Source organism: Malaclemys terrapin, chromosome 1 (assembly GCF_027887155.1).
Source record: "Malaclemys terrapin pileata isolate rMalTer1 chromosome 1, rMalTer1.hap1, whole genome shotgun sequence".
Classification (NCBI taxonomy): Eukaryota; Metazoa; Chordata; order Testudines; family Emydidae; genus Malaclemys; species Malaclemys terrapin.
The window spans coordinates 166,966,068-166,990,730 of record NC_071505.1 but is presented as its reverse complement, the minus strand read 5'-3'; the positions used below and the strand labels follow the sequence as shown (position 1 = coordinate 166,990,730).

At 44.0% G+C, this 24,663-nt stretch overlaps 1 protein-coding gene across 6 annotated transcripts in view; it reads left to right on the top strand.

Moving 5' to 3' along the window:
• Positions 1–24,663, top strand: part of DCAF6 (DDB1 and CUL4 associated factor 6) — a 167,783-nt gene that overhangs the window by 103,816 nt on the left and 39,304 nt on the right. For all 6 annotated transcript variants that reach the window (XM_054046263.1, XM_054046268.1, XM_054046257.1 and 3 more), the window contains 2 exons: positions 13,117–13,228; positions 23,718–23,833. In XM_054046263.1, coding sequence (XP_053902238.1) covers positions 13,117–13,228; positions 23,718–23,833 — 228 coding nt within the window. The remainder of the gene's footprint in view (positions 1–13,116; positions 13,229–23,717; positions 23,834–24,663) is intronic.

Here is a 24,663-nt window from a genome sequence, read left to right as displayed (position 1 = left end):
TTTTCGTACTTTATATTTTCCACATTTTAAAAAACTTTTTGTATTCAGAACATGTATAAAGTACGTATTTAACATTATTTAAATTTTTCAGACCAAATTGCTATAGCCGTGGTACCCTTAGTGGTTTCCATCTGTCAACAGCGTACATACACACATGAATGTTCAGGTTCAAATTATGCTTGCAGACAATGGCTTCTGTTAACTTTAAAGGAAGTTTTATATATGTATTCAGTGGCAGAATTATGACCCTTATTGTTTCCGTAAGCAGTCTTTACTTGGGGAGTTGTGTGTTTGAATATATACTTATAGTAAATTATATGCATGTAGAGTGATTCTGAACTCTATTTTAGAATGGTCATGCAAGAAATATTGCCATTGTACAGTGAATAATGTTGTAGTTTTAAAACTTCCTGTTGTTCTAGCATTATTATTTTGTCCATTGCAGCTTTGAACTAGAAATTTAAAACAGAAATCCAGGCTGGAAAAGCAATAGGAGAGATGTTACTTTAACGTCTTATTTAAAATTGTGAATGACAACTTAAACATTTTTCCATGCAGCACATGTAAGTTTTTGTCACTGGCAAAGCTGTTGTAGTCATGATCAAGTTCCTGTACTCCATAAACCAAACAAAACCTGACTAACACTGCTGTCCAGATGGCTGTGAAGTAAAAAGATTAGACTGTATTTGATACTAACAAGCAGTAAGGACCTTTGAGTTCTATTTCCAGCTTTGTCACTGACTCATTGTATGACCTTGAGTAAGTCACTGGGACTCCCTGTTTCATCATGCCCACTTATAAAACAGGGATATTAGGACTTCGTGTACAATTATTATCAAACAAAATGCATCAGAGAGCTGTGCATGTAGATAGTTTGTCCATTAAAACAAGCATTTTCTTGTTAAAGGTTAACACTGTAACTATCAGTTGGCTCATTATCTCAAAAGAGGACTTTTGTCCTGGAGGATGCTTTTAAAATATCATATTTAATCATATCCATTTTCCTTGCATTTGTTTTTCATTGTTCTTGCTAAGTATCGGGGTAGCCGTGTTAGTCTGTATCTACAAAAACAACAAGGAGTCTGGTGGCACCTTAAAGACTAACAGATTTATTTGGGCATAAGCTTTCGTGGGTAAAAACCTCACTTTTTCGGATGCATACAGTGAAAGTTACAGATGCAGGCATTATATACTGACACATGGAGAGCAGGGAGTTACTTCACAAGTGGAGAACCAGTGTTGACAGTGCCAATTCAATCAGGATGGATGTAGTCCACTCCCAGTAATAGATGAGGAGGTGTCAGTTCCAGGAGAGGAAAAGCTGCTTCTGTAGTGAGCCAGCCACTCCCAGTCCCTATTCAAGCCCAGATTAATGGTGTTGAATTTGCAAATTAATTTTAGTTCTGCTGTTTCTCTTTGAAGTCTGTTTCTGAAGTTTTTTTGTTCAATGATAGTGACTTTTAAATCTGTAATAGAATGACCAGGGAGATTGAAGTGTTCACTTACTGGCTTGTGTATGTTACCATTCCTGATGTCCGATTTGTGTCCATTTATTCTTTTGCGGAGGGACTGTCCGGTTTGGCCAATGTACATGGCAGAGGGGCAATACTGGCACATGATGGCATATATAACATTAGTGGATTTGCAGGTGAATGAGCCCTTGATGGTGTGGCTGATGTGGTTGGGTCCTCTGATGGTGTCGACAGAGTAGATATGGGGACAGAGTAGGCAACGAGGCTTGCTACAGGGATTGATTCCTGGATTGGTGTTTCTGTGGTGTGGTGTGTAGTTGCTGGTGAGTATTTGCTTCAGGTTGGGGGGTTGTCTGTAAGCGAGGGCTGGCCTGCCTCCCAAGGTCTGTGAGAGTGAGGGATCATTTTCCAGGATAGGTTGTAGATCGTGGATAATGCGCTGGAGAGGTTTTAGCTGGGGGCTGTATGTGATGGCCAGTGGTGTTCTGCTATTGTCCTTGTTGGGCCTGTCCTGTACTAGGTGATTTCTGGGTACCCGTCTTGCTCTTGCTGTTTTTATTAGGAAAGGTATTTGTGTTTAAAACTAGTATTTTTCTCCCACGCAGACTTGTCTGTTCTTTGAGTACTGTCCCTATGGGTACTCCACTTCAGGTGCTCGTGTGCCCAATGTATCTTTGATTGGGGACTTTAATCAGCAGTGTCCATTTGACCTCTGCATACGCTGCTAATATCCTTGTGCCCCACACTGAGGCTGTATCAAGCTGTACAGGCAAACTACCCTCGGTTCTTTCTCAAGCACCTCGGCCTGAAACAGAGTTTAGCATGTCAGCATTGTGTGTGTCTCGGCTGCTTGCTGAATTCATTCTACTTAGTTTATTTAGTTTGTTAGTATCATGCAGAGATGGGCTGAACACTTCAATAGTCTATTCAATAGAGCATCCACAGTCAATTGTCATGTCTTTGATCATTTACCGAGAAACCCATCAAAGAGGATCTTGACCTCCCTCCGTCAGTTGAAGTCATGAAAGCCATCAAACAATTGAACTCTGGTGTGGAAAGGCATCTGGAAAGGATGGTGTTCCATAAGAACTGTACAAAGCAGCAGGCCCAAAGGCTATCAAGGTGTTTTCACGACATCTTGAGTAGCATTTGGGAGGAAGAAGAAATGCCACAAGACTTCAAAGATGCTATTATTGTATCACTGTTCAAAGCCAAAGGCAGCAAAGCTGACTGTGGAAAGTACAGAGGCATTTCACTATTCTGTATAGCGGGGAAAATACTAGCTCACATTTTACTGAACAGACTCATTCCAAACATGTCTGAGGAGAGAATGCCAGAAGTACAGTGTGATTTTTAGACCAGCTCATAATACTATGATTTTTGTCATAAGGCAGGTCCTGGAAAAATGTTTAAAGCAGAACATGGACCAGTATGCAGTCTTCATTGACTTTACCAAAGCCTTTGATATGGTCAACAGAGAGGGTCTATTCTACATAAACTGGGCTGCCTGAGAAGATTCATACAAATCATCTGGCTGTTCCATGACCACTTGACAGTACAAGTGTTCTCCAATGGTAACTTTTCTGACGTATTCAAAATCTCAAAGGGAGTGAAACAGAGCTGCATACTTGCTCTAGTGCTGTTCAACTTGTTCTTTGCCTGTGTCCTCAGCCATGCCACGAGGGACTTGGATCAGGGGATTTATATCTGCTACTGACTGGATGGCTCCCTCTTTGATCTTCAAAGACTCGATGCTAAGACCAAGACGCTGGAGAGACTTCTTATCAAGGCACTTTCTGCAGATGACTGCACCTTGATGGACCATAGACATAGCAACCTTCAGGTCATTGTTGATAGATTCTCTGAAGCATCCCAGCTCTTTGGCCTCACCATCAGTCTCAGTAAGACAGCAGTTTTGTTTCAACCAGCACCTCATTCCAGTGCCCCAGCGCCAGCCAGCTTCATACAAGGCACACAGCTGAAAAATGTAGATCAGTTCAAGTATTTGGGTAGCGCCATCACAAGTGACTGTTCCCTTGATCAGAAAATTGCCTACAGAATTAGTAAAGCCTGCCAGGCCCTTGGCCAACTCTGAACAAAAATCCTTAACCAACACAACTTTTGTATCTCCATCAAATTGAAGATCTACAGTGCAGTGGTCTTAACATCTCTCTTGTATGGATCTGAGACATGGACTCTCTATAGATGGCACATTAAACAGCTTGAGCAATTTCACATGTGCTCCCTCTGCTCAGTAATGAGCATTTGCTGGCAGGACAGAGTGACCAATATTAAAGACCTTGAATGAGCAAACACAACCAGCATTGAGGAAATGCTACTGAGAGCACAACTTAGGTGGACCAGACATGTCATCAGAATGGAAGACCACTGTCTCCCAAAACAGATCTTGTATAGGGAGCTGAGGCAGAGCAAAAGAAAGAAGGGTTGTCCGCATAAGTGCTTCAAAGATAACCTGATGAGCAGTCTCCAGTAGGCTGGCATCCATCTCAAAGAACTCAAGCAAATAGCTCAGAACTGGACTCACTGGGGGTCTCTGACAAGATCAGCATGTAACAGGTTTGAGCAGGATAGACAAAATAGTCTCCAGGCGTCATGTGAAATGCGTCACTGAGCTGCATCATCAAACATCATAGATATGGACTTCCCATGCCCTCATTTTGGCTGACTGTGCATCAGGGTTCGAACTTCAGAGTGAAATGCATAGCCATAGATGAAAAATGTGACAATATCATCATAGTCAGCGATTGACTACCAACATTAACAGATAATTACTGGTTGTTGAAAGATTGTTTAATTTCTTCCTGGGAAATCCTCCCTGTGAGGGGCATGTCTGTTCACTGGGAGTTAAGTATTCGCTCATACGCAGAGAGGCTATCCCGGTCAGTGACAGACACTGTAAGTGTGTTCACTGCCTGGGTGAATTGCATGCCTCTCAGAAGTGTCATTTCTGTTGAGCCCTCAAATCCAGGGCACAGAAGAACTGCTAAATCAAACTGTGACTGTTAATGCAGGAGTGCTCCTTTCCCCTCACTTCAGAGCCAGGTCAGGAGAACCCCCGCTATACATCAGTCGCCACAGTCTCTAGTGGTCCTTCGACCTCAGTGCAACACCCTTCTAGAAAGGGGAAGGCTTCAAAGACCTCCTCTAAAGATTCTAAGAAGAGGAGCTCTAATTCCCTTCTTAAGGTATCCCTCCCTCCTCAAAAAGACCTCGCCCTCCGGTACCAGTGAAGCAGGAAAATCCCACAGTTCTCAGAGTAAACATGGTTCTGGGAAGGTTCCAGTACCGTCTAGCAGAGACGGTCAGAGTGAGCAAACAGCATGCATGGGTTGAACTACCACTGCTAATGAAAATCTCCAATCAAAGGTGTGTGGGGAACATGCGCACCTGAAGTGGAGCACCCATAGGGACATTCAGCTCAAAGAACTAGACTTACTGCACATGGTGAGCAACCTCACTTTCGTTCTATTTGATCCTGCAGTAACAAAGCATGATTAAAATTTGACCCTGTTATGTAGAGAAAGGTCAATGACTTCAATGGGCAGAATTTGATGTTTATTTGACATCGTGGAAAAAAACTCATGGTGTTACAGATGTAGGGTGATGGCTTCACAGCAGGATCGAGTATAAGAAGATGGTTTGTGAGGAAGGGTTTTGTTTTGTTTTTGTTTTATTTTTTGAAACTCCCAGTGACAGCAAAGGGAAGACTGTACATTGATGTTTAACAACTAATAAGTTAATAATGCATTAATAGCAAAGGGTGACTGACATTCTCATAATTCATATGAGGCTGGAGTAAGTGGGCTTCACATAGGTGGCATATCTGGGGCATAGAAGTCAAGAATTCTCCCACTAATCTAGGTTCTGAACAAGGAGAACCTGTGTGGTAACTTTATATTTGATGTTACTGCCCATAACCTTTATTAGCAGGAATGGGCTACTGCACTCCTCTTAAGTGGTGTTTGTAGACAGGAGGTCCATGATGTAGATGGGCCTACTGGCTATGAACCTTCCTTCAGGGAAGGATGCCATAGAGCAGTGCTGTTACCATAGAGCCCATTGCACAGACCCTCCGTGATCTCTTAACTCTGTGCACCAATTCATTGGTACTGTTCACGTTCTCAGAGTTTCAGCATAAAGAACATTCACGCTAGGATAACTTTAGGTGATGAGGAGGGGTGAGGAAGAGGAGCACTTTCAAAATGTAGCACTGAATGAAATGATAGTTCACGTTCCCATACAAAAAACTCCAAACCTCAGTATAATAGTTGGATAGTAGATATCCAAAGTCCTGCTCACAAAGGACCAAATCACAGGGGAAGGAATGCAAGCCAAAATAGGGACAGAACAGGTTAAAGAATATTTAGATAAGTTAGATGTGTTCAAGTTGGCAGAGCCTCATGAAATTCATCCGAGGTGGTTTAAGGAACTAGCTGAAGCAATTTTGGAACTGTTAGCAGTTCTTTGGGAACTCATGGATGTGGGTGAGGTCTCAGAGAACTGGAGAAAGGCAAAAATTTGTAGTTATCTTTAAAAAGGGGAACAAAGAAGTCCTGGGGAATTATTGATCAGTCAGCCTAATTTTAATACCTGGAAAGATACTGGAACAAATTATTAAAAAAATGTTTTGTAAACTCCTAGAGGATGATAGGGTTATAAGGAATAGCGAGCATGCATTTGTCAAAAACAAATCATGCCAAACCAACCTAATTTCCTTCAACAGGGTAACTGATCTAGTGAATGGGGGAAATCCGGTAAATGTAATATGTTTTTATTTTAATAAGGCTTTTGACACAATCCTACATGACATTCTTATAAGCAAACTAGAGAAATGTGGTCTAGATGGAATTACTATATAGTGGGTACACAGCTAGTTGAAAGACTGTACTCAGAGTTATAGTGTCCAGTACTATTCAATATTTTCATTAACGATTTGGATAATGGAGCACTTGCAAGCAGTTTGGAGAACAGGATTAGAATTCAAAATGACAGATTGGAGAATTGGTCTGAAATCAATAAAATTATATTCAGTAAACCCAAGTGCAAAGTACTTCAGTTAGGAAGGAAGAATCAAATGCACAACTACGAAATGGGGAATAACTGGGTAGGTAGTAGTACTGCTGAAAAGGACCTGGGTGGTCATAATGGATCACAGATTGAATGAGTCAACAATGTGATACAGTTGCCAAAAAGACTGATATCATTCTGGGTGTATTAACAGGAGTGTCATATGTAAGAAATGGGTGCTAATTATACCACTCTACTCAGTACTGGTGATGCCTCAGCTTTGTCCAGTTCTGAGTATCACACTTTAGGAAAGACATGGACAAATTGAGAGAGCAGAAGAGAGCAACAAAAATTATAAAAGCTTTAGAAAACCTGACCTAGGTTTGTGGAGGAAAAAACTGGGCATGTTTAGTCTTGAGAAAAGAAAACTGAGGGGGGACCTGATAAGTCTTTAAATATGTTACGGGCTTTTATAATGAAGATGCCGATCAAGTGGTCTCCATGTACTCTGAGGTTAGGACAAGAAGTAATGGGCTTAATTTGCAGCAAGAGTGGTGTAGGTTAAATATCAGGGAAAACTTGCTAACCATAAGGGTAGTTGAACTCTGTATTCGGCCTCCAAGGGAGGTTGTGGAATCCCCATCACTGGAATTTTTTAAGAACAGGCTGGACAAACATCTGTTAGGAATAGTCTAGGGCCTGGTCTACACTACGGGTTTAGGTCGACTTTAGCAGCGTTAAACCGAATTAAGCCTGGACACGTCCACACAACGAGGCCCTTTCTTTCGACTTAAAGGGCCCTTTAAACCGGTTTCTTTACACCACCTCCGACGAGGGGATTAGCGATAAAACCGGCCTTTGCGGGTCGGAATTGGGGTAGTGTGGACGGAATTCGATGTTATTGGCCTCCGGGAGCTATCCCACAGTGCTTCATTGTGACCGCTCTGGACAGCGCTCTCAACTCAGATGCACTGACCAGGTAGACAGGAAAAGACCCGCGAAGGTTTGAATTTCATTTCCTGTTTGCCCAGCGTGGAGAGCACAGGTGACCACGCAGAGCTCATCAGCACAGGTAACCGTCATGGAGTCCTCCCAGGATCGCAAAAGAGCTCCAGCATGGACCGAACGGGAGGTACGAGATCTGCTCGCCATATGGGGAGATGAAGCAGTGATAGCTGAACTCCGTAGCAGTAAAAGAAATGGAAAAGTATTAGAAAAGATCTCCAAGGCCATGAAGGACCGAGGCCATAACAGGGACACACAGCAGTGCCGCGTGAAAATTAAGGAGCTACGGCAAGCCTACCACAAAGCCAGAGAAGCAAACGGAAGGTCCGGGGCAGAGCCGCAAACTTGCCGCTACTACGCGGAGCTGCATGCGATCCTAGGGGGTGCAGCCACCACTACCCCAACCGTGTGCTATGACTCTCTCACTGGAGAAACACACAGGGAAGACGGTTCGGGGAACGAGGAAGATGACGATGGAGGTACTGTAGGTAGCTCACAGCAGCAAGGAAGCGGAGAAACCGGTTTCCCCAACAGCCAGGATATGTTTGTGACCCTGGACCTGGAACCAGTAACCCCCGAACTCACCCAAGACCCTCAGGGCACACAGGAGACCTCTGGTGAGTGTAACTTTGTAACTATTTGTAAACATTACAAAAAAAAAGCAAGCGTGTTTAATGATTAATTTGCCCTGGCAATCGCGGCCAGTACATCTACTGGAAAAGTCTGTTAACGTGTATGGGGATGGAGCGGAAATCCTCCAGGGACATCTCCAGAAAGCTCTCCTGGTTGAAATGGGGTGATTTTATTAAGGGGGACATTCAGAGGCGCCCGTTCCTGCTATTCTGACCAGAAATGTTCCCCGCTGTTAACCACGCGGTGGGGGGGAGGGGTGAAGTGATCATCCCAGAGAATCGTGTGTGGGGGAGGGTGGTTTACTTGTGTTTGTGCCGCATGTTAACCGGGAAACCGCAGCCCCCTCCTTTTACATTGAAACCCCATTTTAAATGGACAACCCAATTCATCCTTGATATGGGAAATGCGCTGCTGTTTGCAATCTTTCCCGCATGTTAAGAAGGTTAAAAAAGCCAAAACACTGTGGCCTACGATGGCTGCCTGCAAGCCGAAATATGCGACCTTGTAATGAAAGACTGTACCCATTGTTCCCTAAAATGTGTCTTTTTTAACCACCTCTCCCTTCTCCTCCACCAGCTGCAAATGTTTCTCCTTCGCAGAGGCTTGTGAACATTAGAAAGAGAAAACGTAAGACGAGGGACGAGATGTTCACGGAGCTGCAGATGTCCGCCCAGGCTGATAGAGCACAGCAGAATGCGTGGAGGCAGTCAATGTCGGAGATGAGAAAAGCCCAACATGAACGAGAGGAGAGGTGGCGGGCTGAAGACGATAGGTGGCGTCAGCTTGCAGACAGACGGCAAGAGGCAATGCTCCGTCTGCTGGAGCATCAAACTGATATGCTCGAGTGTATGGTTGAGTTGCAGGAAAGGCAGCAGGAGCAGAGACCGCCGCTACAGCCCCTGTGTAACCAACAGCCCTCCTCCCCAAGTTCCATAGCCTCCTCACCCAGACGCCCAAGAACACGGTGGGGGGGCCTCCGTCCACCCAGTCACTCCACCCCAGATGATCGCCCAAGCATCAGAAGGCTGGGCTTCAATAAGAGTTAAAGTTTTAAAATGCAGTGTGTCCTTTTCCATCCCTCCTCCCCCACCCATCCCAGCTACCTTGGCAATTATCCCCCTACCTCTGTAAGGAACTAATAAAGAATGCATGAATGTGAAAAAACAATGACTTTATTGCCTCTGCAAGGGGGAGGGGAGGGTGGGGTGGGGTGGTTGGTTGGTTTACAGGGAAGTAGAGTGAACCGGGTCGGGGGGGGGGGGGGTTGGAGGGTTCATCAAGGAGAAACAAACAGAAGTTTCACACAGTAGCCTGGCCAGTCACAAAACTCGTTTTCAAAGCTTCTCTGATGCGCACCGCGCCCTGCTGTGCTCCTCTAACCGCCCTGGTGTCTGGCTGCGCGTAATCAGCGGCCAGGCGAGTTACCTCAACCTCCCACCCCGCCATAAAGGTCTCCCCCTTACTCTCACAGATATTGTGGAGCGCACAGCAAGCAGCAATAACAATGGGGATATTCTTTTCGCTGAGGTCTGAGCGAGTCAGTAAGCTGCGCCAGCGCGCTTTTAAACGTCCAAATGCACATTCCACCACCATTCGGCACTTGCTCAGCCTGTAGTTGAACAGGTCCTGACTCCTGTCCAGGCTGCCTGTGTACGGCTTCATGAGCCATGGCATTAAGGGGTAGGCTGGGTCCCCAAGGATCACGATAGGCATTTCAACATCCCCAATGGTCACTTTCTGGTCCGGGAAGAAAGTCCCTTCCTCCAGCTTTCGAAACAGAGCAGAGTTCCTGAAGACGCGAGCATCATGTACCTTTCCCGGCCATCCCACGTTGATGTTGGTGAAACGTCCCTTGTGATCCACCAGGGCTTGCAGCAGCATTGAAAAGTACCCCTTGCGGTTTACGTAGTCGGTGGCTTGGTGCTCTGGTGACAAGATAGGGATATGGGTTCCGTCTATCGCCCCGCCACAGTTTGGGAATCCCATTTCAGCAAAACCATCCACTATTGACTGCACGTTGCCCAGAGTCACTACCCTTGCTATCACCAGGTCTTTCATTGCCCTGGCAAATTGGATCACAGCAGCCCCCACAGTAGATTTGCCCACTCCAAATTGATTCCCGACTGACCGGTAGCTGTCTGGCGTTGCAAGCTTCCACAGGGCTATCGCCACTCGCTTCTCAACTGTGAGGGCTGCTCTCATCTTGGTATCCTGGCGTTTCAGGGCAGGGGAAAGCAAGTCACAAAGTTCCATGAAAGTGCCCTTACGCATGCGAAAGTTTCGCAGCCACTGGGAATCGTCCCATACCTGCAGCACGATGCGGTCCCACCAGTCTGTGCTTGTTTCCCGGGCCCAGAATCGGCGTTCCACGGTATCAACCTGCCCCAGTGACACCATGATTTCCACATTGCTGGGGCCTGTGCCTTGTGAGAGGTCTATGGCCATGTCAATTTCCTCATCACTCTCGTCGCCGTGCTGCAATCGCCTCCTCGCCTGGTCCGGGTTTCGCCTTGGCATGTTCTGGCTCTGCATATACTCCAGGACAATGCGCGTGGTGTTCATAGTGCTCATAATTGCCGCGGTGATCTGAGCGGGCTCCATGATCCCAGTGCTAGCTATGGCGCCTGGTCAGAAAAAAGGCGCGAAAGTAGTATCTGATGGACCAGGAGAAGGAGGGCGGGAGGGAGGGAGGGAGGGAGGGCCGAGTGACGACATGGCGTACAGGTACAGGAACAGGGAGAAACACAAACAACTGTCACACAGAATGGCCCCCCCAAAGATTAAACTGGAAACCCTGGGCTTAGCAGGCCGTTGATTTCACGGAGGAAGGGGAAGCAAATGAACACAGAACAAATCTATTTTTTACATCTTAAGGTGGCAGCCGACGCTGCAGCATGAGTGACAGCCATACCAGTATGATGATGATGGGTACCAATCATAATATACCATCATCTGCCAAAAGGCAAGGGGCTGCTGCTGTGTAGCAATGCAGCCCCACGTCTGCCAGCCCCACGTCCGCCAGCACCCAGCATCGCCCTCGGCCTCTTCTGGGTGCTTAGCAGACAATATTGGGCAATTGGCAGAAAATAGTATATTATGACTGGTAACCGTCATCATCAAAACAGTAGCATGTCTGCCCAGGTGGCCATGATTGACAGCCATACCAGTATGACGACGACGGGTACCAGTCATAATATACCATCGCCTGCAAGGGGCTGGTGCAATGCAGCCCTACGGCTGCCAGCCCCACGACTATCACTCATGCTACACCGTCTACCGCCAAAAGGCAGTTAGCAGCTGCTGCTGTGTAGCAATGCAGTCCCACGTCTGCCGGCACCCAGAGGACATATGGTGACGGTGAGCTCAGCTGAGCTGAGCGGGCTCCATGCTTGCCGTGGTATGTTGTCTGCACAGGTAACCCAGGTAAAAAGGCGCGAATCTATTGTCTGCCGTTGCTGTGACGAGGGGGGAGGGGCCTGACGACATGTACCCAGAACCGCCCGCGACACTGTTTTGCATCATCCGGGCATTGGGATCTCAACCCAGAATTCAAAGAAAAGGCGCGAACCGCTTCTCGGCTCGAGCTGTGGCGCAAACGTAGTATCTGACGGCCTAGGGGAAGGAGGGAGGGGGGCCGAGTGACGACATGGCGTACAGGCACAGGGAATTAAAATAAAGAACGGTGGCTGTGCATCAGGGAGAGACACAAACAACTGTCACAGACTGGTCCCCCCCAAAGATTAAACTGAAAACCCTGGGTTTAGCAGGCCGTTGATTTGACCGAGGGAGGGGGAAGCAAATGAATACAGAGAAAATCTATTTTTTTACATCTTAAGACGACGGTGCAGCGTGACTGATAGCCCTCGGCATCTTTCTGGGTGCTTGGCAGCAAATACGGGGCGGTGTATGACGATGGTCTTCAGGCCTATTGCACGAGCTGCTGCTCAGGGAAGACTCTGCTAATGTGCGATGACCCGACTTGTAATAGGCCGGCTAACAGTCATAATACACCATTTACTGCCAAAAGGCAAGCCCCACGGCTGCCAGCACCCAGATCGCCGATGAAGGCTACCAGTCTACTGCACCGTCTACCGCCAAAAGGCAGTTAGCAGCTGCTGCTGTGTAGCAATGCAGTCCCACGTCTGCCGGCACCAAGAGGACATATGGTGACGGTGAGCTCAGCTGTGCTGAGCGGGCTCCATGTTGTCTGCACAGGTAACCCAGGTAACCCAGATAAAAAGGCGCGAATCTATTGTCTGCCGTTGCTGTGACGGGGGAGGGAGGGGCCTGACGACATGTACCCAGAACCGCCCGCGACACTGTTTTGCATCATCCGGGCATTGGGATCTCAACCCAGAATTCCAAGGGGCGGCGGAGACTGCGGGAACTGTGGGATAGCTGTGGGATAGCTACCCATAGTGCAATGCTCCGGAAGTCGACGCTAGCCTCGTACTGTGGACGCGGTCTGCCGACTAGAGCACCTAGAGCATTTTATTGTGTGGACATACACAATCGGCTGTATACAACCGATTTCAATAAAACCTGCTTCTATAAATTCGAACTAATTTCGTAGTGTAGACATACCCTAGGTTTACTTGGTGTCCTGTCACAGCACAGGCGGCTGGACTTGATGATTTCTCGGGGTCCAGCCCTATAGTTCTATGATTCTATGTATGGCTCCCATGTAAATCAAAAGGTATCTTATGGTCAAATCTAAGGACCTCATATGCCCTCTTCATTGTTGTAAATACAAATTGTTATATCTTTAGGCTAGTCCCTAAGCTTTGCAAAGTATAAATTCAGTGTAATCGCTCCAAAGCATTTAACTTTTGGTTTGGTCTGTGTTTGGCTTTAAAACAGATTGTATTAGAGAGAATGTTTTGGTTATCTTAATTCACTTTGTAAGGTGTTTCCATTATTTAACAGTTTTACATAAATTACTGACACACATTCAAATATTATCTACCCTTGTTTACAGACAGTGAAAAGCAGAGTTCACGAGCAGGAACAGGTGAACCAGTTTTAAGTTTGCACTACAGTACAGAAGGAACTACTACAAGCACGATAAAATTGGACTTCACGGATGAGTGGTAAGAAGTTCTTTTTTTTAAGCTGTTAATAAGCACAATTTTCCATTGTATTAGCATTTGTACCTAAAATGATTTTATTCTTTCAATTATATATACCACTTAATATGTATTGTTTCCTGCTGTTTCATAGTTCTGTAATAGTATTTTACAGAGGTAGTGACCATCTGATTAGGAATAAACTATTTTCTGTGTTCTATTTGCATTCAATCATCGCAGGCAAAATTATTTTAAAAGTGGAAAAATTCTTCTTTCTGAGGTCAATCTTTAAATATATAGCAAAGAGTATGTAAAGAATAGGAAAAAGTCGCTTTCATCATTAACTTTTTAAGTTGTTGAGAATTTTTTTTAAAAAACACAGCGTAGCAAACTTCACTTTGTAACAGTACATCCATTTTAGAATGCTATGGATTTTAATTCTTCTAGCCAAAGAAGGTTTTGGAGCAGGCACAATTACAGAAATGTGTTGTGAATTTTTTAATTCAAAAAAAGAAAAGTAGTAATAGTTCACTGTATAGATAATCTTCTGTAATTTTAATTCAAATCTTAAATAATTCAGAAAAAATATTGTACCAAGTACTCTTGAAATACACATCTGTTGAGTCTACATGGATTTTAAAAGAGCTATTTCAAATTTGTGGAGCGAGAACTGCACCAGGTTTCTGTGTTCCCTTGTTGGCACAGAGAAATCCAAACATTGCTTGAAAATGTTGGAACCTCAACTAAATTGAAGGGCAATTGAAGGAAATTGAAGGGTAGTATGAAATAGGGTAACCATGAGAGAGAGGCTCTACATGATCACTTCTTAGGCCCCATGGACCCAGAAAGAAACATCTCCATTGTACATGGGTCTGTAAAAGGGTATAAAAGGAAATGCATCTTCTCTTTAACAGTCTTTAAAACTTTTTGTTTACTTCACTTTTAATCTAAATATCATGCTCACAGCTACAGAGTCTTGAAATCTTAACTACAAATTGGAGTTCTCAGACATCTATAAGGTGCATGTCTGTCTGGACATGCAGTTTGGGCAAGCAATAATTGTTTAGATGTTTTCTTTATTTTGATACTTTTTAGATATTCATTCCTTACGTCCTGTCCTTGAAGGGGACACTGCTTCTCAGTCCTGGTCTACACTACAAAGTTAGGTCGATGTAAGCCATCTTGCATTGACCTAGTGATGCATGTGTCTACGCTTAAATTTGTCTGCCACTGATGTAAGTGCCCCATTACAGCGACACAGTAACACCACCTCCCTGAGTGGTGTTGAGCCATGTTCGATGTACTGAGGTCAATGCAGCGCGAGTGCTCTGGTTACAATTGTGAACTCCACTGCTCAGGGTCACAGAAGACTGGAAGGCCCCATGCTCCTTTAAAACCCTGCATATTTTTGAAATGCCTTTTCCAGCTTTCTGTTGTGTGCAGCGGGCCATGCTGGCTACGCAGTCCAGAAGTGCTCCTGCCTGGAGTAGACAGGAAATATTGAATCTCCTTGGCCTGTGGGGAAAAGAGACTGTGCAAGCACAGCTATGGACCAGCTGTAGAAATGTTGACATCTGAGTAGATTGCATGGGGGATGCAGGAGAATGGGTATGAAAGGGATCAACAGCAGTGTTGCGTGAAAGCAAAGGAACTGCAGATGGCATATCAGAAAGCCAGAGAGGCCAACAGTCAATCTGATGCTGAGCCGCAAACCTGCCACTTTTACAAAGAGCTGCATGTCATACTTGGCGGAGACCTCCTTATCCACCCCGCATACCAGTGTGGATACCTCCAAGGAGCCACGTCACAGGCCCCTAGTGTGAGCAGCGAGGAGGAGGAGAAGGAAGAGGAGGATGGAGGACGTGTGACTGGGAGGTCTAGCTATGCCCCGAGCCAGTACCTGTTTGATACTCTACTGCAATCCAGTCAGTCCTGGCAGTCAAGCATGGGAGAGCCTGATGCAGGGGAAGGATCTTTGGGTAAGTATGTAAATTTATTTCCCATTACGGTGATGGCGCCCCCAACTTAACAGGACACAGCTACTGACTTTACATTAATTTATTAGTACTAGAATAGGTAGTGGTACTATGAAGAGAAGTAGTGGTGTTATCTGCTTTTAATTTCCCTATAGAGTTAGGCAAGGGGGCCCATGCGGAGCAGTTTATTTACGTACACAGGAATGTCCCTTTAATCCTGAGAGATCTCGATGAGACTTCCATGGGGTACTCTGCAATCCTCACCTGAAGGTTTCTAGGGATGGCTGCCCTATTTCTTCTTCGATGGTAGGCTGCTTTCCCACACCAGTCAGCAATACTTTCGACAGGCACCATTGCAGTACATAGGCTAACAATATATGGGCAGGGCCGGCTCCAGCATTTCTGCCGCCCCAAGCAAAAATAACAACAACGCCGCAATCGCAACCGGCTGCGGAAATTGGGGGGGGGGGGGGAAAGCCGCGATTGGTGGTGGCAAGTCCTTCGCTCTTAGAGAGAGTGAGGGACCTGCCACCCCCGAATTGCCCCAGGTGCCGCCCCTCTCCCTTGGCTGCCCCAAGCAGCTGCTTGTTAAGCTGGTGCCTGGAGCCGGCCCTGTATATGGCCCCTAGCAGCAGCTGTGCTTTCTCTGCCTTTGTTACCTTCAGGAATAAGATACCTGATAAAATAACCACCCCTTATTGAAGTGTCAATAAGCACGTCTTGTGTAAAACTTTAGAGGAGCAAGGGAAGGGCGTTTTGAATCTTAACTTTCGCTTTCTCTTGTGACTGTATTGATGATGGTACCACTGTGTGTTTTATCTGCAGCTACTGCTGTTGTCGCATTGAGGGGTTCCTCCTGCAGATCCGTGGAATGCCTGAGCCAGATAAGGTGAAAGAAGAGGACTTGCAATTACATGTTCAATGAGATCCTGTAACCAGTACTGACCAGACCATGAGCAAAGGGCCTTCAGGGTGAATACGGCTGGCAGCCTGGAGAAGGGAAGAGTAGAGAGTCCCAGCAGGAAAAGAGAGGGAGATGCATCAGGACATAATGGGGCTTCTCCGTTGGCAAACACAGATGCTGCAGACTCTTGTGGACCTGCAGACAGGGGTGCTGGAACTAGTGGTGCTGAGGGCACGGCAGCACCCCCTGGCTTGAAGTGGTTTCCATAATATAAAGGGTTTAGAGTTTTGTTCAATGTCTTTCAGCACCCCCACTATAAAAATTGTTCCAGCACCACTGCCTGCACATTCAACAATCATGGGTTCGCCTCCCTTTGCATTACTCCATTTCAGCAGCTCCTTACACCTCCTGCCACATGGCATCAGGACCTGCATTCCTACCCCTACCACTTCATGCTAGGTGACATTAAGGACACAGCAAGCTTCACATATGCTGACTTGTAAAAGCCACTGTTGCTGTATGTGTAGGCAAAATGGACATGAATGTTTTTGCCCCTTGTTAAGTTCTGTTTCATTAATATAGTAAGTTTTTTATGTATTTGCTTTTAAATTGCAGACTTTTTCTTCCCACTGATTTTGGTACTGAATAAAATTGTATTATTTGGAAAATCATTCCTGTTTACTAGTTCACAACATATGTTGCAGAGTGCCTAGTAGTTCTGAAAGCACCCACCTACTTGCTACTGTACAGTGTGACACAGCTCATAGGATCAGTGACAAACACGGTGTAATAATCATAGATGTGCAGCAAGCATTGCAAAATTTAATGGTTGCATTGAAAGAGCTATATTCATAGACATAAACCAAGCAACACACAATTCCTAAGAGGCCCCAATTCAGCAGAGACGGGTAGAGTACGGTATGCTGCAAGACATTACAAGGGCTTACTGTTAAAGTGCTCTTTCAAAGCCTCCCTGAGCTGTATAGCTATGCGTTGAGCTCTTCTGTGTCTGGTGGTTCAAACTCAGCAGACAGCCTCTCCACCTCCATTTCCAGCCCGGTGGCAACTTTTCCACCTTTGCTTCACAGATACAATGCAGGACACATGAGGCAGATATAATCATTGGGGTGCTTTTTTCACTCTGATCCAGGCCTGTGAGTAAACAACGCCAATGTCCCTACCAAAAGCTCATTTAACTGTCATTCTGTACCTGCTGAGCCAGTAGTTGAATCTTGCCTTGGTGCTGTTGAGGTGGCTGGGGTATGGCTTCATGTGCCAGGAGAGTAAGGGGTAGGCTGGGTCCCCCCAGGATCACTATTGGCATTTCAACATCATCAGTAGTAATCCGTCAGTCAGGAAAGACAGTCCCTGCTTGTAGCTTTCTGAACAGTCCTGTGTTCTTAAAGATGTGAGCACCCCACACCATCCCTGACAAGCTACCATTTATGTCAGTGAAGTGTCTCTACTGATCCACCAATACTTGCATCACCATAGAAAAGTAGCCCTTTCTGCTGATGTACTCTGTGGCTGTGGGGTCTGGTGCCAAAATAGGAATATGTATGCTGTCTGTTGCTCCACTGCAGTTTGGAAACCCTTTTGCTGAAAATACATACACTATGTCCTGCACATTGCTGAGAATCATAGTACTGTGTAACAGGAGATGATTAATAGCCCTGCACACTTGCATGACAATGGCCCTCAGAATGGATTTTCCAACTGCAAAATTATTTCCCACTGACTGGTAGCAATTTGGCACTGCAAGTTTCCACAGTGCTATTGCCACTCACTTTTCCACGGTCAGTGCAGCTCTCATTTTGGTGTCCCTGTGCTGGAGGGCTGGGGCAATCTTGGCATAGAGATCCAGGAATGTAGACTTGTGTATTGGAAAGTTCTGCAGCCGCTGTTCATCATCCCAAGCCTTATGATGTGATCCCACCAGTCAGTGCTTGTTTCTTGGGCCCAGGAGCAGCATTCCGCCACCATGAATGCCACCAACAGCCTGGAATTGGTTCTCACTATGTTCCACAAAATCTGCCCTCCAAGAAATAGTCATGTTCCCTGCTCATTCAGTTTTTCTTATGGCTCTGCAAATAACTGAGGATAGTGCTTCCTGTGCTTGCAATGCTTATGGTAGTGGTGCAGAGCTGTGCTGGCTTCATGCTTCTGTCAGAGATGGCGGACAGCGAGGATGGTCATGCAAATTTGTGGGATTTTTAAAAAGGCATGAAAATTATATGATATGGATGACATTATGGGATGAAGTCAGATGCATGCTGGGAAGTTGACCCCTTGTTCACAGGCACCCTTGTGCAACTCAGTTCTGCCCCACCGTGCATTGTGAAAACTTCCCAAAAAACAGAGTGGTGGACAATGGCAGGTTGCACACTGGGATACCTACCTATGGTGCACAGCACTGTGCATCGACACAAGCACTCCCGGTGAGCACGTTTAGCACCAAGTATGCATGCAGACAAGCGACATCGTAATTGTGACATCTTTATGCTGATGTAATTTGTATTGACCAAAGTTTGTGGTGTAGACGTGGCCAGTCTGGTAAGAGTGGGAAACTGTGATAAGTTGAAGAAAACTTGATTAGTGATTGAAACTGTGCACTAACCATTTTCCATGGATTCATTTCCACTTACGCATTACATTGTACAGGAAGGACAGAGGGCTTTTATGGTGAGGTGTAGTGCTAGTTGATGACTCGCGATTGATGGTGCATGTTCAGAGTCAAAGTAAATGTGAAACTAAGGCCTAGTCTACACTACAGGGTTAGGTCGAATTTAGCCGCGTTAGGTCGATTAAAAAATGACCGCACCCACACAACCAACCCTGTTCCGTCAACCGAAAGGGCTCTTAAAATCGACCTCTGTACTCCTCCTTGACAAGGGGAGTAGCGCTAAAATCGACCTTACTGGGTCGAATTTGGAGTAGTGCGGACGCAAATCGACAGTATTGGCCTCAGGGAGCTATCCCAGAGTGCTCCATTGTGATCGCTCTGGACAGCAGTTTGATCTCCGATGCACTAGCCAGGTATACCGGAAAAGCCCCGGGAACTTTTGAATTTCATTTCCTGTTTGGACGGTGGAGACTGCGGGAACTGTGGGATAGTTACCCATAGTGCACTGCTCTGTAATTCAATGCTAGCCATGGTAGTGAGGACGCACTCCACCAATTTAATGCCTTAGTGTGGACATACGCAATCGACTGTATAAAAGCGATTTCTAAAAATCGACTTCTATAAAATCGACCAAATTTCGTAGTGTAGACATACCCTTACAGTGCTGAAGTCTAGCAAGGTGGTTCTTTTGGAAAATTCATAGAGTTTAGCTCTTTAAAATTACAGTTGTGATAGTAAACTCTTCTGGACAGGGGCTGTCTGTGTTTATACAGTGACTGCTCCAGCAGGGCCCTGGTCTATGACGGAACCATAAGTAGGGGCCTCCACAATACAAATGATGATAATGGAGGAGATTACACAATGGGAGACTTCCGGTTACTGGTATGTAACCCAGGAGTAGTTTTTGTTTGTCATCTTTTTTAAAAATCTGCAGCATAAAGTATCTTGATAGAAGTTTCCTTAAACCGAAAACCTCACATTAACCACCCCTTCCCACCAGAACAAATAAACAAACCCACAGCTAGTATGTCTCCTGTTTCTTGGTTGAAATCTGTCATAAAACTCTCCTTTTTCAGAGATGAAACCACATGAATGGTTTCACAAACTGAATACTATATTTCACTACTATGTAGATGGCCATGTTGCAATCCAGAATTAATTCTGGACGTAGACAAATTCTCTTTCACTATATTTTTTTAATCTACTAAACATATGTAATATTAAATGACTGGATTCTGTGCTCCTAAAACTTAAAAAAGCCTTCATATTTTTAGGTGAAATGTATAAGGCGATTATTCTATTATATGTCCTAGGTGTATTAGTTCTTCATGCTTTTTGAAATAGTTAAGATGCTAATGTTTGAAAACTAATGTAATTTTTATGTGTATTCATTTAAAATGAAAACTGATCCTACCAGATAATCTATAGCCTGGGTCTACCCTGTTTTATACTGATATCCATCACTGTAGTAGCTGAATGTCTCCCCAGAGTAAGAACAGTGATAGCTCATTCTCTTCTGTCCCTGCTACCAAGAAGCAGGTTTGATTTTCTAAAATTGTTTAATATGTAGAGTAATAATACCAAAAACAATGGCTCTCTGCTCTCATACACTTAAAATGAGAAAAATATTTTTAACTTTTAATAAACACTACAGTTCTAAAAATAAAACACATTGTATCCTGTAACAGTTTGAAACTTGTTTCCTTAAGCACTTTCAATGGGATTTTGACTCCTAAGTGCCTAAATCCCATTTGAAAATGAGATTTAGGCTGCTAAATTAGTTAGGTGTTACAATACTGAATGCAACAATGCCTAAATAACCTTTAAAAAATCCAGGCCTTAAGCCCTTATCCTTATATCTGCATGGAGTCCCATTGACTTCTTTAAATCTACCCACATAGATCTGGGCCTTAGACACTCTTGTGATGGGTATGACAGAAGATCTTAAATAGACTGTCAGAATCCAAATCTGGCACGCTTCAGATTGTTGCAAGACTATCTTCTGGTGTCTTTAACTAACCAGACACTTATAGTTTTTGCAGTGGTTATTGTTGAATGTTTTAGGACAGGCATATTCAGTGAGAGGTGCAGAACATTAACACATTTTTTATGTATCAGAGGGGTAGCCGTGTTAGTCTGTATCCACAAAAAAACAACAACGAGGAGTTCAGTGGCACCTTAAAGACGAATGCCCAAATAAATCTGTTAGTCTTTAAGGTGCCTCCGGACTCCTCGTTGTTGTTGGGTTTTTTTTTAATAAATTTTTTTGTTACTTTTATTGACTGGTAGTATTGAATGTGCTAAAATTACGTTACTAAAGACGTAAAGTGACCACAGTTTTGGGTGCTATACCAGTCAATAACATTAAAAGTCTGATTTTTAAACTGGCAAAAGCACAAAAATCAGTTCAAACTTCAATTAGGGAGAAAAGTGATTCTGAAAATTACATAAAAAAATTTGTATTTGTTTTTTCCTCTGTGGTTCCATATCAGTTTCGCTCAGTGTACAGGTTAAATTCTTTTTTCTTGCAATCAGCATCACAAATGCCATTTGACATCTGCAAATCCACATGTTTTCTTTCTCTTACATAATCACCTGTAGTGGTTTGATTTAGCTGACACTTGTTGATGGATGAGGCAGGGTGGACTCAATCTTGCGTTCATGTAGTTGTTTTGGTTGTACAGGAGTAAAACTCTTGGTTTGTCAGGGAAAAAGCCTACTCACCCCTCCTTTATTAGGGTTTTCCTACCACATGTGGTCCCAGAATCAGAGCTGCCAGTCAGGCAATGTCTGTCTAAGATATGCCAATAGGGAGAGGTTGTCAGAAAGCTTATGTCTCTGAGAGGCTGCTGGAAGAAGTAGGAGAAATCTCCTGGTCTCTGATGGAACTTTTTTCCTTATTTTCTGTCCTCTTTTCTTATTTGTTGTCTTAACTCTTTTCCAGCAATGAGCCTGAACTTTATCATGTTTCTGACCAGTTTCTTAGAGATTCACCTGTTCGGTCTTGCTTCCTTTATTGGCTGGCTGCCGTTCCCACCACCAGGTTATATAAGTGGCCCTTTAGTTTAGCCATGGTTGTGTGCTAGATGCTGCTTTCAGTGTGTGAGGTCTTTCCACAATCTAATTTACTGCATAGTTGTGCCTTACTCTGCCAATACCTACTATGGAGGACAACAAAGAACAGAAAATGGAGGTACCAAGATTATTTGGGACTCCACATCATTTCCCCATCACCTCAGATCAGCTCAACAGGAGACCAGCAGAAAAGAAGCTGCAGTAGTTCGAGGGTGTTCGCTAAAGGTGGTCTTTACCGCGAACTCACTCAACCATGTGTAAATTGTCCAGGATGGTAAGTGTTAAAGTGCTTGCATCTCTAGTCCTTTCTTGGGACAAGTAATTCATGTTCCAGAGGTGGTATATTAGGATCTTAAGGCAAAGGGCAAAGCAACAGGAGTTCCACAATTACCGTCCAGATAAGATGAGCAGAATCCAAGCACCTCCATGGTAGCTATGGCTCATTCCTAATGCAATGTGAACTGATCCCCAAAATTCCCAAGCCAGGAGAATGTTCTCAGGGCTAGCAAGGATTTGCATATGCCCAGAAATGGTTGAAAGCACAACAAATGGTGTAAGAGACTAGCTACCTCACCTCATAGACCTGAAAGCCCCACTTATAATCATTCTGCCCATCTTCATTTCCTTCCTTATCCACAAGAGTGAGTTTTCTCAATCCAGCAACAAACAAAGAAAAGGTGCAAGATTGACTATTCAGCTCCACTTTCATTGAGATGGTGCTCAGAAAGGTTTTCATTGCTTTATGGTTGTGGTTGTTGTAAGTTGAGAGCAAGAAGAGGAGCAGAGTGAGTTAAAACATGAGACCCCAGCAGGAAAAGAACTTTCTGTTTCATAAGGCTACAGACGCTCCCTGGGTTACGCAAGACCCGGGTTACGCAAATTCGCACTTACGGAAAAAGTTCCATAAGCCAGAAATAGGATTTTCGAGTTGCGGAAATTTTTGCGTAACGTATGGTTATACGTTTCTGACTTATGCAAAGCTTTCCGGAACGGAACGATTGCGTAAGTCGGGGGGCATCTGTAAAACTATTCTAAAGGTTTTTCTAGACATGGAGGAAGTTCTGTATGTTAATTGAGAAGGATCCATTTTCCCATTTAAAAAGAAAAAATATTTGCCAAGAGACCTCAAATACCAGTTAATAGTAACTTACGTTAAATTCTGATATTTTAAAGGTGACCACTTTAGTCCCTGTAATAGTTTATTATTTGTGGCATGACCAGAAGTTAGTTATGCATTTTACAGAACACAGCAGAAGCCTGGTCCTTGCTCTGGAAAGTTTACAGTCTAGGTTAAAAGATATATGGGTTATTACAACATAAAAAGAGAGGTTTAAGGTAACATAGACAATATGTGATAACTTAGATTATTCATGTACACACCTTAGTTCATGTCTCTTCCTTTTCTTACTATACAGTTGCATGTTAAAGCTTCAGTTCCTGTCTTGATATGCTATATGCTTAATTCATCAAATCCATGGTGCAAATCCATGGACTGAATAAATTCTTGTGAAGTTATGACACACATCTGCATGGAAATTTTTAGCACTGGTTCTCAAAATCTCATTTAGTACAGATTTGGGGTTTTACTACTTTAATAACTTTGTTATAGTTTATTACATGATGTTCCAGTGATGAAAAAGATTTGTAAAAGGTAATTCGAGGCAATGGACACAACAACCAAAAAATAAGATTAGATGAAGTCCTATATTTTGCTTAATCAAGCGTTTAAGAATTCCACCTTTATAAAATGAGGGCCACACTTTAGAAGCTACTTCTGAAAATTTGGCTCCAAACAACTGATTTTACCTGTATTATTTGTTTTGTAATTACTTATAGCAATATGTTGTACTTTGTGGTTGTCCCTGTGGTTTAAAATGGAATCTTCTTGTGTCTTTGCCTCATTACTGAAACATTTTACATGTGCTTTGTTGTTAGGAGCAGCACAACTTCAAGTTCTAGAGGGAGTGGAAGTCACTGCAAACCTGAAGGCCACGAAGAAGCTTCAAGAACACACAGCTCAGAACAGACACCACCAGAAAATGAAGAAACAAGTAAGATACGTAGTTATTCCTGTAATGGTAAGGTCCCAGTTCTTCTCATGGCTACGATTGAACTCAATGGGAGTTGCACACATACAGAAATGAGGGCAGAATGTAACCTTAATAGAACATTATTTTTGTCATTTATTTCCAAGAAGGCAAAACGGATAACAGCTCAGGGAGGCAACAGGTTATTTACTTTACAAAACTAATTCCGGTTGTCAACTGAAGAGGCATATAGCTATGTATATTTCTTAATTCTGAACTTCTGGTCCTTTATTTCTTTCTGTTATGGGAGAACAGTGAATAGTTTTTACTGTCACCTTGAGGAGGAGTTTCTTGCAGGCCAGAATTAAAGAACATTGGTGGGGTAGAGAAGGCTTGTTACCACCATGTCTATGCTGTATTTGTACTCTAGATAATTGGGGGACTTTGTTTATTCAGGGCTGTTACCTTTTAAACAACATTAAAATTTACATTAAAAAAAAACAAATGTTTTCTCTGATGTTAATCCATTTAGTAAATGGACAGTTGAAGTTAGCAGCTTTTAAAGGGGGCATACAATGTTAAGGTGCAAATTGGAGAAAAATGTATTGTGCTGAATTCAGTCAACCTGTTCATTGCTGCAGGAGACATTTGGAGCAAATGGCTGTATCAGTGAGTATATAGTGAGGATTTCCAAAGAAATGCCTAGAGATATGAAGACCTTTTAATAAGTTAATTAACCTTTGTAACTCTAGGTAATCACAACTATGAGTTATCACATCTTCGGTTTCACAACATTACAAGTAAATTAGCTACTAAAATACTTGTATGATCAAGTATTGAATTGTAGCATGGAC